The following is a 17,628-nucleotide window of genomic DNA, read 5'->3' on the forward strand; positions in this document are numbered from 1 at the left end:
TCCCTGGTTTATCCCTGCTACCCTTCTTGAATAATGGTACTACGTTAGCTGTTCTCCAGTCCTCTGGTACATCCCCTGTGGCCAGAGAGGTTCTGAAAATTAGTGTCAGAGCCCCTGCAATCTCCTCCCTTGCCTCCCACAGCAGCCTGGGATACATCTCGTCCGGGCCTGGGGATTTATCCACTTTTTGGCCCGCTAAAACCGCTAGCACCTCCTCCCTCTCGATGCTAATATGTTCAAGTATGTCACAGTCCCCTTGCCCGATTTCTATGTCTGCATCGTCTTTCTCCATAGTGAACACAGATGCAAAAAATTCATTTAAAACCCCGCCTACATCCTCTGGCTCTACACACAGATTGCCACTTTGGTCCCTAATGGGCCCTACCCTTTCCCTGGTTATCCTCTTGCCCTTAATATACTTATAAAACATCTTAGGATTTTCCTTTATTTTGCTCGCCAGTGTTATTTCATGGCCCCTCCTCGCCCTCCTAATTTCTTTTTTAAGTATGCCCCTGCACTTTTTATACTCCTCTAGGGCTTCTTCTGTCTTTAGTCTTTTGTAACTGCCAAAAGCCCCCCTTTTATTTCTAATGCATTTTTGTATATCCCTTGTCATCCAAGGTTCCCTTTGCTTGTTGGTCCCACCCTTGACCTTTACAGGAACATGTTGGCGTTGTACTCTCTCTATTTCCCTTCTGAAAGTCTCCCACTGTTTTGATGTGGATTTTCCTATAAGCAGCTGCTCCCAGTCCACTTTGGCCAGATCCTGCCTTATCATATTAAAATCGGCCTTCCCCCAATTTAGAACCCTTATTTCCGGGCCGTCTTTGTCTTTCTCCATGACCACCTTAAATCTCACCGAATTATGGTCACTGTCGCCAAAATGCTCTCCAACTGACACTTCCACCACTTGCCCGGCTACATTCCCCAGAATTAGGTCCAGTACCGCCCCCTCTCTTGTAGGACTTTCTACATGTTGGCTCAAAAAGCTCTCCTGGATGCACTTTAAGAATTCTGCACCCTCTAAGCCTTTCACACTCTGACTGTCCCAATTTATATTGGGGAAGTTGAAATCCCCCACTATTATTACCCTATTATTTTCGCACTTCTCTGAGATTTGCCTACATATCTGTTCCTCTATCTCCCCCTGACTGTTTGGGGGCCTATAGTACACTCCCAGCAAAGTGCTTGCCCCCTTTTTGTTTTTAAGTTCTACCCATATGGCCTCATTAGAGGAACCCGCTAATATATCATCCCTCCTTACAGCAGTAATTGACTCCTTAATTAATATTGCAACACCCCCTCCCCTTTTACACCCCCCTCTGTCTCGCCTGAAGATTCTATACCCCGGAATATTGAGCTGCCAGTCCTGACCCTCCCTCAACCATGTCTCCGTGATAGCAACAATATCGTACTCCCATGTGTTCAACAACAACTTCAGTTCGTCCACCTTATTTGCAAGACTCCTTGCATTAAAATAAATGCCTTCCAGCCCTGCCATATTCTCTTTTGCCTTCACATATTTGCTCTGCCTTCCCAGCTGACTTGTTTTTCCCTCTGTATTTGGCCGTAAATCACCCCCTACTATAGCTCCACTCTGTACCCCAACCCCCTGCCAAGTTAGTTTAAACCCTCCCCAGCAGTGCTAGCAAACCTCCCCGCAAGGATATTGGTTCCCCCCTGGTTCAGGTGTAAACCGTCCAACTTGTACAAGTCCCACCTTTCCCAGAAGCAGACCCAGTGATCCAGGAAACTAAAGCCCTCCCCCCTGCACCATCCCTTTAGCCACGCATTCATCTGTTCTATCTTCCTATTCCTATACTTACTAGCACGTGGCACCGGGAGTAATCCAGAGATTACAACCTTTGAGGTCCTGCTCCTTAATCCTTCACCTAGCTCCCTAAATTCTTGCTGCAGGACCTCATCCCTCTTTTTACCTATGTCGTTGGTACCAATGTGGACCACGACCACTGGCTGTTCTCCCTCCCCCTCCAGAATGCCCTGCAGCCGCTCAGTGACATCCTTGACCCTGGCACCAGGGAGGCAACAAACCATCCTGGATTCACGTCTACGGCCACAGAAACGCCTATCTGTTCCCCTTACTATAGAATCCCCTACCACTATTGCTCTCCCACTCTTTTTCCCCCCTTCCTGGGCAGCAGGAGCACCCCCAGTGCCAGGAAGTTGGCCGCTGCTGCCTTCCCCTGGTGAGTCATCCCCCTCAACAGTATCCAAAGCGGTATACTTGTTTGAAAGGGGGATGTCCGCAGGGGTTCCCTGTACTACCTGCCTGCCTTTGTTGCTCCGCCTGATGGTCACCCCCTGTGCTGCCCTACCCTGAGGCGTGCACAACTCGCTAAACGTGTTATCCACGAGCCTTTCAGCATCGCGCACGCTCCAAAATTCATCCACCCGCAGCTCGAGCGCCGCAATGCGGTCTACAAGTAGCTGCAGCTGGATGCATTTCCCGCACACATGGTCGTCAGGGACACTGGCAGCATCCCTGACTTCCCACATAGAGCAGGAGGAGCAGAGCACGGGTCTGAACTCTCCTGCCATGACTTACCCCTTTAATTACTTTAAAAAATTTATTCAATACCCCAGTTACAGGTATGCTCGAGTGCGCTTTATTTACCAACTATCCCCACTACACCACAGAAATTTAACACCACAGAATTCAAGCTTGTATTGAAAAAAGAGAAATACTCACCAACCAATCACCTACCTGCTCCCTGGTGACGTCACACACTGATTACTTTTTACCTCTCTCCTCGCTGCTCCCGCTGGTCCCGACTGGTCTCGGGCCTCGCCTCTCTCCAGTTTTTTATACCGGTCTCACCACGCTGCTCCCAACTGGTCTCGGGCCTCGCTGGTCGCCGGGTTTTCTCCCGACCTCCTCCTCGCTGCTCCCGCTGGTCCCGACTGGTCTCGGGCCTCGCCTCTCTCCGGTTTTTATACCGGTCTCACCATGCTGCTCCCGACTGGTCTCGGGCCTCGCTGGTCGCCGGGTTTTCTCCCGAGCTCCTCCTCGCTGCTCCCGCTGGTCCCGACTGGTCTCGGGCCTCGCCTCTCTCCGGTTTTTATACCGGTCTCACCACGCTGCTCCCGACTGGTCTCGGGCCTCGCTGGTCGCCGGGTTTTCTCCCGAGCTCCTCCTCGCTGCTCCCGCTGGTCCCGACTGCATATTTAATTACTATATTCATCACAGAATAAGCATGCCTGCAGTGGGGCTGTGGGCCAAGGCCTAAGGTTGCAGGACCCAACACAAGAAATGTCACATGGCAGGCAAGGGGGTGCAGCCTGATGTGAGTCTAAAATAAGCACACTATAGAAGGTGGGGGATGGAAATGGGAACAGATCAAAAAGGCTGAGGATGGAGTTCAGAGCGAGAGTAGTGAACCAAGCGAGGGAGGAAGCCATGGAGGTTGAGACAGGAATAACAACAGAAAATGCTGGAAAAACTCAGCAGGTCAGGCAACATCCGTGGAGAGAAATTTGAGTTGACGTTTCGGGTCGAACCCTTCTTCAAAACTGGAAAGAAAAGAAAATAGATCGAAGGTAGGGCTGCGATCAGACAAAAGAAGTGAAAGAAACAAAAGAAGTAAAAGAGCTAGACAAGATGGTAATATGCTGAGATTAGGTGTAAAGTGTACTGGCAGGCTCAAATTTCTCTCCACGGATGTTGCCTGACCTGCTGAGTTTTTCCAGAATTTTCTGTTGTTATTTAGGATTTCCAACATCTGCAGTATTTTGCTATCGAGGTTGAGACAGGGCTCTGACTGGGAGCAAGGTGGACAAAAAAAGACAACAGCCCCAAGGTTGGTGAAGACGGCAAATTCCATGGTAGCACTGGGATTGGGACAGCGGGAATAGAACCATGGAGGACCTCCAATAGATCTGTAAGTGGAAACAGGAATGCAACAGGAAGCAAGTGGCACTGTGGAGTTATTGTGCCACCTAACTTCAAGGGGGTGAAAATAAGTAACAAAGAAACCTGTATAAATACAATGCACAGAATCCTCAAGTTTAATGGTTTACACCCAAACACGACTGTCAAGCATGACTAATTTGTGACACATGAATTATACTGAAGTGAGACAAAAGGAAATGCACACTCGATGCAAGACTTTTAATACATTACTTCAGCCTGGAGGTATTTTATAACTAATAGTACTCCATTCCCACCCCACCCTCCAAGCTTTCTTTTGTCTTTAATACCCATTTAACAAAACAAATTGATAGATTACCATTTAAAAAATGTTCTGGCTTAATACCATATCATTCTATGATTCTCTGATGGCATGATTGCGCGTAGGTGCTACAGGCTCAGACAATATCCCATTACTCTATGTTGCAGTGTTAGAACATTCCAAAGAGTGCCACTCAAGCAAAACATGCTTGGTATGATATGCTGAACAAGACTGCATTATATTGCAATAGTGATGGTGTTGTATAAGTAGCCAACTTAAAATTTACCCTTTGCAAAACTGTATTAAGTTATACTTATGCTAGACAAAAATAGTTGTTACCTCTGAATTCACTTCATTTCCATTCAGCAATATTCTTTCAATAATGGATTTTGTTAAGGACCGATCTAGAGGGAATCAAAACATATTAGCAGAAATTAAATGAACTTTACAAATTTGACCTCAATTTACCACAGGCTTTTCTCAGCAGAATTTCACAGCAGTAGTATCAAAAACATACAATCTGATATTCTTCTAAAATGAGTTAAGTGAAACGAATGGATATTTCTACAGGGACCAGGTTGTGGACTGGATTAGAATACTGTCCTCTTGCCTCTGAAACTTGGTTTGAATCCAGTCTAAACTAATGGAATTAAATACTCCTGTCGGCTATAAGAAAGCTGAGTGAAATTATTTTGAACACTCTCAGTCTAATGCCTAGTGAGCCCAAGGTACAACCCATAATTCAGAACTAATTGGCCATGAAGACAAAAAACAAGAAAATGCTGGAATTCACAATGCAATGAAACCTATTAATTACAGACACCTAAGGGACTTGCATCAGGTGTCCTTTATTTGCAAGTGTCCTTATTTTCAAAATGGTCATTGTATGTGCAGTAAACTGGATGAGCTAAATATTCCAGGATTGGCTGCATCTCCGGCAGCATTCCTTCTTTTTGTTTCCCTCACCCGGGATTGTGCCTAATTCTGGAGCCCTGCCAGGATATGATTTCAGTTAATTTTCTGTTTGTTGGGTTTCCTAGTTCATTACCATCCCACGGTCCTTTTTCATCGAGAAATGTCCTGATCCAGGGATTTGGCACGTTGGCAGCAATGTTCCCTTAAAGCTGTGTGGCCACGCAGCCATCTGCAGGTCCTGCGCAGCCAGCTCAACGACGTTCTAATGCCAAAAACTGTACTAGCATGGTAATTTAAAGGGGTCGCGCACCCAAAAAAAAAGTGGAAACATCGGTTGGCAGCCTGCACAGGCTGTAGGGCCCGAGTGCCCAGGAGATCTCAGCCAAATTGGGGGGAATTAATGTCCTGCAGACCCCTGTCTGGGACCCAAAACTAAATATTCCATGATACTTGACTTTTCGAAAAGATAGGCAGAATGGGAAAGGGAGAGGTGGGGGTGGGAGTGGTGTGGGTAGCCCTGATAATAAAGGATGGGATAAAGACAGTAGAAAGGATCTTGGCTCGGAAAAACAAGATTTAGAATCACTTTGGGTGAAGCTAAGAAATAACAAGAGGCAGAAAACACTGGTGGGAGTAGTTTATAGGCCCCCTAACAGTAGTTGTAGTGTCGGGCACAGTATAAATCAGGAAATTAGAGGTTCATGCAACAAAGGTAATGCAGTAATCATGGGGGACTTTAATTTTTATTTAGACTGGGGAAACCAAATTTCCAGTAATAGTGCAGAGGACGAGTTCAGTGAATGCATTCAAGATAGTTTTCTACATCAGTATGTTGAGGAACCAACTAGGGAACAGGCGATTTTAGATCTAGTACTGACAATGAGACAGGATTAATTAATAACCTTGTAATAAAGGAGCCTCTGGGATGCAGTGATCATAATAGGATAGAATTTTATATTGAGTTTGAGAGTGATTTAGTTGTCTGAAACTAGGATCTTAAATCTGAACAAAGCAAACTACCTAAGTCTGAGACATGAGTTGGCCAAGTTGGTTGCGAAACTAGATTAAAAAAATAGGACAGTAGATAAGCAATGGCAAACATTTAAAGACGTTGAGGGAAACATTTGTTGCCACCCGGAAAGCAGTCGGTGTCCTCGCCAACTGCCGTGAACGGTCATCCGGCTAAACGAGGTAAATTGGTGTGGGGGGCATGGTGTTCGGCGGCGCAGAGCTAACCTTAGGCGCAACACCGTCCTGGTGGCATTGCACAAGGGATCGGGACCAATTTGTTGTGGTGTGACGTTGCTGCTTCCCCTAGCGTCTGTGTGCAAGGCTGTGAAACTCGCAATGCATTGTTAGCAGTGAGGATCTCTGAAATTTAAAGGGCCATGCACATAGAAGCAAGGGAAAATAAAATGTACTGATTCAATATATTTTTCAGCCCTTTCTGTTATTTGACAAATAATCAATATTTAAAAGAAGTTCCAAATGTCAATATTCAGCACTTAAAGCTGAGTTACCTTCCTAAACTCAACAAATTGGAAAACTGCCTCAGCACTACCACAAATGGCTCAGCAAGCCAGAGAAGGGGCACCCAGGGTCTCGCACACAGCACTAGATTAAAGGAAGAGGCTTTTCATGTGGCCAAAAAGAGTAGTAAGCCCGAGAATTGGGAGGATTCAGCAAAGGAGGACCAAGAAATTGAGAGAGAGAAAATAGAATGAGTAAACTAGCGAGAGGCATAAAAACAGACTGTAAAATCTTCGACAAGTATGTAAAAAGAGATTAACGAAAGTAAACATGGATCCCTTACAGACAGAGACAGGACAAATTATAATGGGGAATAAGGAAATGGCAGAGACATTAAACAAATACTTTGTATCTGTCTTAACGGAAGACAAAAAACATTCCGGAAATAGTTGGGAAAGTAAAGAAGTCTTGCTGCAATAACATAGGGCCTTGGTGAGACCACACCTGGAATACTGTGTAGTCTTAAGTCTCCTTACCTAAGGAAGGATTTACTTGCCTTAGAGGGAGTGCAACAAAGGTTCACCAGACTGGTTCCAAGGATGTCGGAATTGACCTATGAGGAGAGATTGAGGAGACTAGGCCTATATTCCATAGAATTTAGAAAAATAAGAGGTGATCTCATTGAAGCATATAAAATTCTTGCAGGGTTTGACAGGGTAGATGCTGGGAGGATGTTTCCCCTGGCTGGGGAGTCTAGAACTAGGGATCACAGTCTCAGAATAAGGGGTCAGCCATTTAGCACTGAGATGAGGAGAAATGTTGTCACTCAAAGGGTTGTGAATTTTTGGAATTATCTACCCCAAAGGGCTGTGAATGTTCAGTTGTTGAGTATATTCAAGACAGAGATCGATAGATTTTGGGATAGTACGGGAATCAAGAGATATGGGGATAGTGCGGGGAGGTGAAGTTAAGATAGATCAGCCATTATTGAATGCCAGAGCAGGCTCAAAGGGCTGAATGGCCTACTCCTGCTCTTATTTCTTGTTATGATTTGAAAACATTTTAGTAACAATTTTCTTTCTATATATCTGTATCACATGTGCATGATTGCAACATTCCAGTGGTACTGTACCTGTAGGTAGCACTGACACAGTAGTTATGTGAGTCATCAACAGAAGTGGCACTTCACTAAATGACTGAATCAATTTATCTTGGCCCAGAAATTCCGTTTCCTACGGGTGTGCACTTACCCGTAGGGCCAACAGAAGTGCCGGTTTTAGGCATGCACTGCGTATGCACTGGAAACCGGAACTTCCGTTCTGTGAAGAAAGGGCTTAACAGGTCAAACGCCTGTGCCGGATATGCAGAGTGTACGGCTGAAACTTCCGTTTTTTTTCACAGTTGCTTCAGTCCAGGTAAGTCGGAAACAGCTGCGCCTGGAAAAGCAGGCGTACAGCCGGCAGCTCTTAGGCGCAAGGCTTGCTTTTACCAGGCTAAGAGTTGAAGTAAAAAAAAAATATTTTCCACTGATTTATCATTTTAAAATACTTTAAAGAAAGGTAAGTTTATTTTTAGCCCCGTTAAAAACTTAATTATTTTTTTCAAAAATTTAAATTTTTGTTTAAAATAGTTAATGTATGTAATTTAGTCATTTTAAAAATGTGATTAAAAAAAAAAATTATTTGAAGTTTTACTTATGTTTTGGGGCCGATCTCTATTCATAGATTTGACAGGTCTTCTTCCTGTCAAATCTATGAATGGAGATTCCCTGCTCCGATTGGCTCCCCATGGCCCACGTGATCCCATGGACGCTGCGAACTACATGCGCCCCGGGATACGCGTACCCTGCGCACCGGCAGTTTGAAGAGGCACAGCAACGGAATTCTGCGCCTCCCGGGCGAGCCCTCTGGTCCAGGCGGAGATTTTTCTGGGCCCTTGTGCATTCTGTGAAATTCTATTGTGATTCTTAACTTTGCCCACCAGGTGGCGCTGCAATCGTTTCCTTGAAGAACATCAGATATGTTGGTGAAGGTGAGTAAAAGTACATTCACTCACTCTCAATGGAGGCGTAAAAGAAATTTCAAAACAAAAGAAACCCAAGAACAAAAACAAACAAACTCAAATATAGACTTAAAATAAATAATGGTTCCCTATACAACAGATCGCAGATCCACCAGCTGTTAGGTACCATTGGGACGAAAACCCACAAAACCACTCAGAACTATTGCAGCCACAATGATTTGAAATGTGAATTTACACTCGTGCCCTAAATGCAGCTCAGAAAGAGAATCAGTAATGTGTGCTGTGATTGTGTGCTGATTCGAATGGGAACTCATTAGTAAGCACCTTCTAGAGTGCATAAACCATTAATGCATTGTCCATCTCCATTAACCAAATAATCTATCACCCTTAGTCTTGACTCCCAAGGGGCAACACCACGGGCAATCAAGTAATATATTATTAAAAATCTTCCACATGCAGTCCACGAATGTTAACATAAAAAGCGTCACAGGAAGTTAACATTTAACATAACCAGGTGCAAACAGTTGCCTCTAACTGTTTCATGACCCACCTGAATTACTCAAAATACTTTCATGTGAATTTTTTTCCCCACTGACTGAAATCTCCAATATCCAAAAAAAGTTTGTAAATGTTAAAAATTACAATTTTTCATAATAACGTGCTGACATTTACTCATTTAATTGTCTCATGCCTCTTAATATAGTCATTAAAAGTTTTTATTTCAAGGACTTAGCTTAAACATAGAATGGTTACAGCACAGAAGGCCATTCAGCCCATTGAGCCCACGCCGGTTCTCTGCAAGAGCACTTCAGGTAGTCCCACTCCCCCGCCTGTTCCCTGTAACCCTGCAAGTTTTTTTCCTTCAGGTACTTATCCAATTCTCTTTTGAAAGCCACAATTGAATTTACTCCACCACCATTTCAAACAGTGCATTCCAGATCATAACCACTCGCTGCGTAAAAAAGATTTTCCTCATGTCGCCTTTGGCTCTTCTGCCAATCACCTTAAACCTGTCCTCTGGTTCTTGACCCTTCCATCAATGGGAACAGTTTCTCTATGTCTACTCTGTCCAGACCCCTCTTGAGTTTGAACACCTCTATCAAATCTCCTCGCAACCTTCTCTGCTCTAAGGAGAACAACCCCAGCTTCTCCAGTCTGAAGTTCCTCATCCCTGAAACCATTCTTGTAAATCTTTTCTGCACCCTCTCTAAGGCCTTCACAGCCTTCCTAAAGTGTGGCACCCAGAATCGGACACAATAATCCAGTTGAGGCCGAACCAGTGTTTTATAAAGGTTCATCATAACTTTCTTGCTTTTGTACTCTACACCTCTATTTATGAAGCCCAGGATCCCGTATGCTTTTTTAACCACTTTCTCAACCTGCCCTGCCACCTTCGACGATTTGTGCACATATACCCCCAGGTCTCTCTGTTCATGTACCCCCTTTAGGATTATACCCTTTAGTTTATATTGCCTCTCCTCGTTCTTCCTTCCAAAATGTATCACTTCACACTTTTCTGTGTTAAATTTCATCTGCCACGTGTCCGCCCATTCCACCAGCCTGTCTATGTCCTCTTGAAGTCTATCACTATCCTCCTCACTGTTCACTATACTTCCAAGTTTTGTGTCATCTGCAAATTTTGAAATTGTGCCCAGTATACCAAAGACCAAGTCATTTATATCAAGAAAAGCAGTGGTCCTAGTACCGACCCCTGGGGAACACCACTGGATACCTACATCCAGTCTGAAAAACAACTGTTCACCACTACTCTCTGTTTCCTGTCACTTAGCCAATTTCATATCCATGCTGCCACTGTCCCTTTTATTCCATGGGCTTCAACTTTGCTGGCAAGCCTATTACGTGGCACTTCATCAAATGCCTTTTGGAAGTCCATGTACACCACATCAATCTCATTGCCCTCATCAACCCTCTCTGGTACCTCATCAAAAAACTCAAATCAAGTTAGTTAAACACAATTTGCCTTTGACAAATCCGTGCCTGCTTTCCTTAATTAATCCACACTTGTCCTGGATTATCGTTTCTAAAAGTGTCCCCACTACCGAGGTTGAACTGACTGGTCTGTAGTTGCTGGGTTTAGCCTTACACCCTTTTTTAAACAAGGGTGTAACATTTGCAATTCTCCAGTCCTCTGGCACACCCCCGTATCTAAGGGGGATTGGAAGATTATGGCCAGTACCTCCGCAATTTCCACCCTTACCTCCCTCAGCATCCCAGGATGCATCCCATTCGGTCCTGGTGACTTATCTACTTTAAGTACAGCCAGCCTTTCTAGTACCTCCTCTTCATCAATTTTTTCCCATCCAGTATCTCAACTACCTCCTCTTTCACTATGACTTTGGCAGCATCTTCTTCCTTGGTAATGACAGATGCAAAGTACTCATTTAGTATCTCAGCCATGCCCTCTGCCTCCATGCATAAGTCTCCTTTTTGGTCCCTAATCAGCCCTACCCCCTCCTCTTACTACCCTATAGAAGACTTTTGGATTCCCTTTTATGTTAGCTGCCAGTCTATTCTCATCTCTTTGCCCCTCTTAATTTCCTTTTTCACTTCCCCTCTGAACTTTCTATAATTAGCCTGGTTCTCACTTGTATTCTCAACCTGACACCTGTCATACATTCCCCTTTTCTGCTTCATCTTACTCTCAGTCTCTTTCATCATCCAGGGAGCTCTGACTTTGGTTGCCCTACCTTTCCTCCTGGTGGGAATGTACCTCAACTGTACCCAAACCATCTCCTCTTTAAACGTAGCCCATTGTTCGGTTAGTTTTGCCTGCTAATATTTGATTCCAATTTACCCGGGCCAGATCCGTTCTCACCCACTGAAATTTGCCTTCCTCCAATGAAGTATTTTTACTCTAGATTGCTCCTTGTCCTCTTCCATAGCTAATCTAAACCTTATGATACTGTGATCACTGTTCCCTAAATGTTCCCCTTGCTCCTCATTCCCCAGAACCAAATCCAGCAATGCCTCCTTCCCCATTGGACCGGAAATGTACTGATCAAGACAGTTCTCCTGAACACAGTTCAGAAATTCTTCCCCCTCTCTGCCCTTTACACAATTACTATCCCAGTCTATATTAGGATAATTGAAGTCCCCCATTATCACTACTCTATGGTTCTTGCATCTCTCTCTAATTTCCCTGCAAATTTGCTCTTCTACTCAGTGGCCTATAAAATACACCTAGTAGTGTATTGGCAGCTCTATTGTTTCTTAACTCTAACCAAATAGATTCTGTCCTTGACACAGCCAGGTCATCCTCTCTCTCCAGCACTGTAACATTCTCCTTAACCAATAATGCCACCCCACCGCCTTTCTTTCTTTCCCCATCTTTCCTGAACACCTTATATCCAGGAATATTTAGTACCTAACATTTGGGTTTCAACTGCATAATCTTCAGTCTCAACAGCTAGAGAGTACATTCACACACATTTGTGCATGTTGAGCATTTACAGTTTTCAGCATTTGAAGGATAGAAGTATGTCCCCTCTAATTCTGTGAGGATTTGAGAGTTTCTTTGCTTTTTCCAAAAGATTTTGATCTTATTAAATTCTCAAAGCTTTATTTCGAGCCACTGATTTAACAAATGCTGTTTTTAAATTATGCTCTTCCCACACAAACAATACTTGTGATCAGCAGCACCTGTAATCGTGACTATTTGTTAACAGTTAGAAAAGAAAACGATTTTTTTATTCACTCTCCTCCATTTTAGTTATAAATTATGCTAAAAAAATTACCTTCTGAATCATCTTTTAGCTTTAAGGAATTATTTTAAACTGCATAAATGATGAATTTTTGAGCTTTTAAAGAGGTCACTTTTGTTTGTTTATGGGAATATTTATTAAATATTGTACAAGTTAACAACTCACCAATAGGGGGCTAAATTAGATAGCCCCCGAAAACGGGCCCGTGTATCGCGATGCGCGATTAGCCCGCACACATCTAGTCCGATGCAGGCAGCACGTAAACTTCATGCTACCTGCAAATTTAAATAATAGTAGCATGCAGCCCAGCACTGAACGTGCTGTTGAGTGGTTGTATGCCTCAACAAGGGGCCCCCAAGTTCATGCACAGCTAGCACCACTTAAAGCAAACCTGCACTACTTAAAGCCAGCCTTCACCTCTTAAAGGCGAGGTGCATTCTGGCTGGAGCAGGTGCTGCAAGTGGCTGTGTAAGACATTCTGAGCAGGAAAATGACATATTAATGGCACAACAGGGGAGAGAGCGGGCTCCAAGATTTTCCGACGCAACACTGGCGGCCTTGGTGCAGGAGATGGAAAGAAGGAGAAAAGTTCTCTATCTACAGGGGGCTAGGAGACAAACTATGAGAAGGCAATGGGTGCAGATAGCTGTCGCGATCAGTGTAGCCCAGAGGACCTGGATGCAGTGCTGCAAGAAGTTTAATGACCTCACACGAGTGGTCAAGGTCAGTGAGTTAATCTTCAAATGCCATATCCTTAGAACTGAAGCACTAGGCTCAAACACTGCTCAATTCACCACCCACTTCACTTAGCTACCAAAAAACTATCAATCATGACTCATACCTCACATTCATAGTTTCACCTTACCCCCACACACTTAGCACTGCTGCAAGCCTCACATCCACATCTCACAGCTTGCACACACTGCCAGCTATTCAACCATGATAGGCACATCACCCAAACACATTGCATCACACTCATCAACACACTTCCCTCTCTCTTGCAGGAATAGGTGGCTCATAGCTGGAGGCAGCAAGGGCTACCCACAGGCAGACAGGTGCACCTGCATGACCTAACCCCCATGGAGAAGACGGTGCTGGAGATTATTGAAGCGGCCATCGCTGAGCCTGTGGCAAGCGGCGGGGCTGAAACAGTCAAAGATGACGGTATCCTCATAATTAATCTTCCTTCTCACATCACACTTCCCCCTCATCCCACAATCTCTTGATTTACAAGCTGCACATGATGTAAGCATGCACCTCTTGCTTCCCCCCACCCCTCCATCACCGCAACCCTACCCTTGTGCCTTTCTCCTTTCAGGTAGCCAAGAACTGCAACCTGGCAAGGCAATGGCAGAGGAGCAAGAACTGGAAGAGGAAGGCAGCAGCGATGTTGAAGACAGCACCATCACTCGATTTCACATTCGCAGCCACCAGCTCAGATACTGAAACTCTGCATACTTTAGAGGATAGCATAGACACAGGATCTGCACGTGGTGAGACACCGGGCATGAGTGGCATGCAGCCTGGGCAGGGGGCAAGGGTAGTCAGGTGTCAGCTCCCCGGAGGGCGAGGGCACACACGAGTTCTGCTGCAGAGGACTCATCTGAGTATTTCAATGGGGCAGCCTACAGAAGAAGGCTGATGGGTATGCACAATGAAATGCTTGGTGCATTGGTAGGCCTGCCAGAAGGCCTGAGCACAATATCAAGGAGTATGGAGGAATCCAGCACCAACCTTGCACAGGGCTTTGTGCAGATCTTGGAGCCCATCCTTTCCAGCATGGAAGTGATGGTCAACTCCATTTGCGTACTTGTGGACCCTAACATGATGCATAATCTGATGGCCGATGTCTCAGCTTCCATTGCAGCACAAGCAGGAACCACCCAACGGCTGGGTGCTGCAGTGGAAGCTCACACTTCTGTCATACAGGCTCAGCTTGCTGCCACACAAGCTCAAACTGCTGCCATCATGGCTGCAGTGATCAGTGTTGAAAGGGGCTTGCAGGCTGTCACAGCAGTCCAGCAATCTGTCCTCCAACAGATTACTAGGATTGCTGAGGCGCCGCCCTGGGGGAATGGCAGTGGCTCCGTGGAGCTCGAGCCTGCTGTCCTTTCTCAGGATGACAGCATTCATCCTCCCACCACTGTCACTCCACCATTGCCCTTGCTTTTTCCTGTCAGCCAGCCAGCTGAAGCCACCCATGCCAAGATGGTGCAGTCCAAAGCTGGGCCGTTTAGGTCCAGAGCTGATCGAGGTACTCCTCCAAAGCCATCTGCAGTCTCCCCCACTGAAAATCATCAGCCTTCCACCAGCCATGCTGCAACCACTGGGGCAGCACTGTGTAGAAGCGCTAGGACAAGCAAAGGTACACAGAAGGCAGGCACTAAAGGAATGCACAAGCGTGATTAGTTGACTTTGGTATGTAATATTGGATGGTTTGATTTATAAATTTGGTTTGGAATGTTTGTTTTGTGGTGGTTTTTATTCTAGCTAAGAGGACATTGTGATGGTCAGTAACAGAGGGAAGGGAAGGTGCGGATCTGTTGGTAAATGGAGAATTGGGGTTGCGTTCACTTGTACCACAGTCGGATGAGTTGATCATGGACAGCCTGGCCAGAAAGGGGCTGTGTTGGTTAGCTCCTACCTTCCTCCTCCTCCTCCTCCTCGAGCAGCTTGTCCACCGCCACCTCTGTGTCACCTCTGCTCATTCTCCCTGTCATGTTGCAGGCCAAGGGGGATACAAGTTACTGCACCCATGTCTGGGAGCAACTGGTCTGAGCAGGAGCCTTGAAGCAACTTGCCACACCACTCCCTGGAGACTTCAGCAATTTTAAATAAGATAACAAACCAAACACTTCTACAAAGTCACCCAGAGCCAGTAGAAATCAATCAGCAACTAACCTGAAAGCAGTTGATGATTGCTTTAAATAGCGCTGATGGGGGTCCTTCCTGCTACTGAATGCATGGTGTGTGTGTTCAACAGAGGGTGTTAGCTGGAGCGTTGAGGTTAAAAATGGCAGCCTGACGACAAATCAGCATTACACGCTGACTGACATCACAATCTGTCTACTCTGCATAAGGCATATGCCAACAACCTCAACAAAATTATGTCCAGCGCAGCCCCCACCAGAAGTGTTCACGCACGGATGCCATTTTGGACCCAAAACGACACCCATAGCGCCGAAAAACCAGGCGCTACAGAGCCAAATTTCGCGGCCATAGTCAGACAGCACAGAAGGCGGCCGTTCAGCCCAGCGTGCCCGTGTCGGCTCTTTGAAAGAGCTATCCAATTAGACCCACTCCCCTACTCTTTCCCCATAGCGCTACAAATTTTTCCTTTTCAAGTATATATCCAATTCCCATTACCATAGGGCTGCACAGTTTATCCCAGAAGTTAAGGGAATGACGTACAAGGAAAGACGGACTGTCTTTTCTCTTTTGAAAAAAGACAGTGTGCTGCCTTCCTTTAGGAATTTATGTTAGTTTTCCAGTTAATTCAGGGGTTTGAGTAATTTGGGTCGATTTCCATTGTGTGCCGCCACCTAGTGGATATTTGGTACCTAGCAAGTGCAGTAAAGCGCAGTAAAGTAAACTGTATATCACAGACCTGCAGCTCGACACATGGTCTGGGAAGTTATTTTCTTGTCACGCTCCAGCCTTGGACACTATTTGTCTGTATGTACTTGAGAATGTTATAGATGATTAGTGTACACTATATTTTGCAGAAAATGTTTAGTTTGTAACTTTTCTCTGTAAGTAAACTTACACAGCTAGTCGTGAAGTGCTCGCTCTCTGTCTAGCTGGTTAACTTGTAGCTGTATTTTGATGCACTATGTACAGGGCTAATTTAAAGAGAATGCCTTTCAGTTTGCTAAATGTATATTCACAGTAAGCTGTGTTTCCACGTGTTTTGGTAAGTTACATGCCAAATGTACTGTGTTGCTCAGGCGTACCTAAATTTGTGTATGCATATCAGTTATGTGCTTGTATACTAATGTGTGCTTCCATTTCTGTATTGTATTTCAGTTTCACAATAAGAATCTTTCAGTAAATTTTACAAGAAAAGTCAAGCCTTGTGATTTTTATGGGAAGATATCAAGTTGTTAGCTACCTGTCTAGCTCTGCATAGGAATGCGCTGCAAGGGCAGAAAAGACAGATATAAAAGTGTTGAAGAAAGGTTTGGACAAATTAGATCCAAGTAAGCTTGTACTCATGTACAGAATGTCTTTTTATTTGTTCATGGGATGTGGCAAGGTGGTAGTGAGCAGCCTTCTTGAACCGCAGAGGGCAGTTAAGAGTCAACCACATTGCTGTGGATCTGGAGTCACATATAGGCCAAACCAGGTAAAGACAGCAGGCTTCCTTCCCTAAAGGACATTCGTGAATGGGTTTTTACGACAATCCGGTAGTTTCATGTAATGCATCATTACTGATGATAGTTTTTTATTCCAGATTTATTTAATTAACTGAATTTAAATTCCACAGCTGCCGTGGTGGAATTTGAACTCACATCCCTGGATTATTAGAGCAGGCTTCTGGATTACTAGTTCAGTAACATAACCACTATGCTACCGTACCTTTAAGCACAAGGGGTCATATTTACAAATTAAGGACAACAAAGAAAATAGGAAATGCAGGAGGATCTTTAATAAAATGGTAGCAAGCATTGGGAACAGATTACTAGCACAGGTGTTGTTAGAAGAAACCTTAATAGGTTTCAAGAAGAAACCTTAATAAGTTTCAAGAAGGAACGAGACAAGTTCGTCAATACATTGGAATATTAAAAATGTATGAAAGGAATACTGTGGATCGGTGGGCTAAATGGACTGAAAGTAACAGTCTGAAACAGGAGAACACTATGAAACTATGCTTAGTCCTTGTGGCGATGGTGCTGTCAAAATAGTGTTACATAGGAAATTTCAGGATAATAACCCAGCGATGATGGAGGAACAGCAAAATTTACCCATGTCAGGATGGTGTATGACTTGGGACTTGAGGTGATGGTGTTCTCATGACAGTGATGCTCTTGTCCTTCTCAGTGGCAGGGGAAGAGAGATATTCTCAAAGTAATAGTGAGTTCCTGTAGATAGTGCTTAATCACAGATTAGTGTGCTGGTGATGGCGGGGGGTAGGGGGGGGGGCAAGTTCGTTGGAATGAAGAGAGTCCAGTGGCACAGGCATCAATCAAGTACCCTGGATAGTACTGAACTTAAGTGTTGTTGCGACTGCACCCATGCAGGTGATTGGTGAATATTCCATCACACCCTTGACTTGAACCTTGTGGATAGAGTGGCTTTGAGTAAGGAAG

At 44.8% G+C, this 17,628-nt stretch overlaps 1 protein-coding gene across 6 annotated transcripts in view; it reads right to left on the minus strand.

Annotated features, from left to right (window-relative positions):
- Positions 1-17,628, minus strand: part of cep78 (centrosomal protein 78) — a 137,656-nt gene that overhangs the window by 74,305 nt on the left and 45,723 nt on the right. For all 6 annotated transcript variants that reach the window (XR_015078137.1, XM_085985780.1, XM_085985763.1 and 3 more), the window contains exon 8: positions 4,530-4,594. Coding sequence is in view for 5 of the 6 variants with exons in the window: in XM_085985780.1 (XP_085841906.1) it covers positions 4,530-4,594 (65 nt within the window). In the remaining variant the exon portion in view is untranslated. The remainder of the gene's footprint in view (positions 1-4,529; positions 4,595-17,628) is intronic.

The sequence above is a fragment of the Somniosus microcephalus genome, chromosome 1 (assembly GCF_052327205.1).
Source record: "Somniosus microcephalus isolate GS21.2 chromosome 1, FLI_Smic_1.0, whole genome shotgun sequence".
In the NCBI taxonomy this organism is placed as follows: domain Eukaryota; kingdom Metazoa; phylum Chordata; class Chondrichthyes; order Squaliformes; family Somniosidae; genus Somniosus; species Somniosus microcephalus.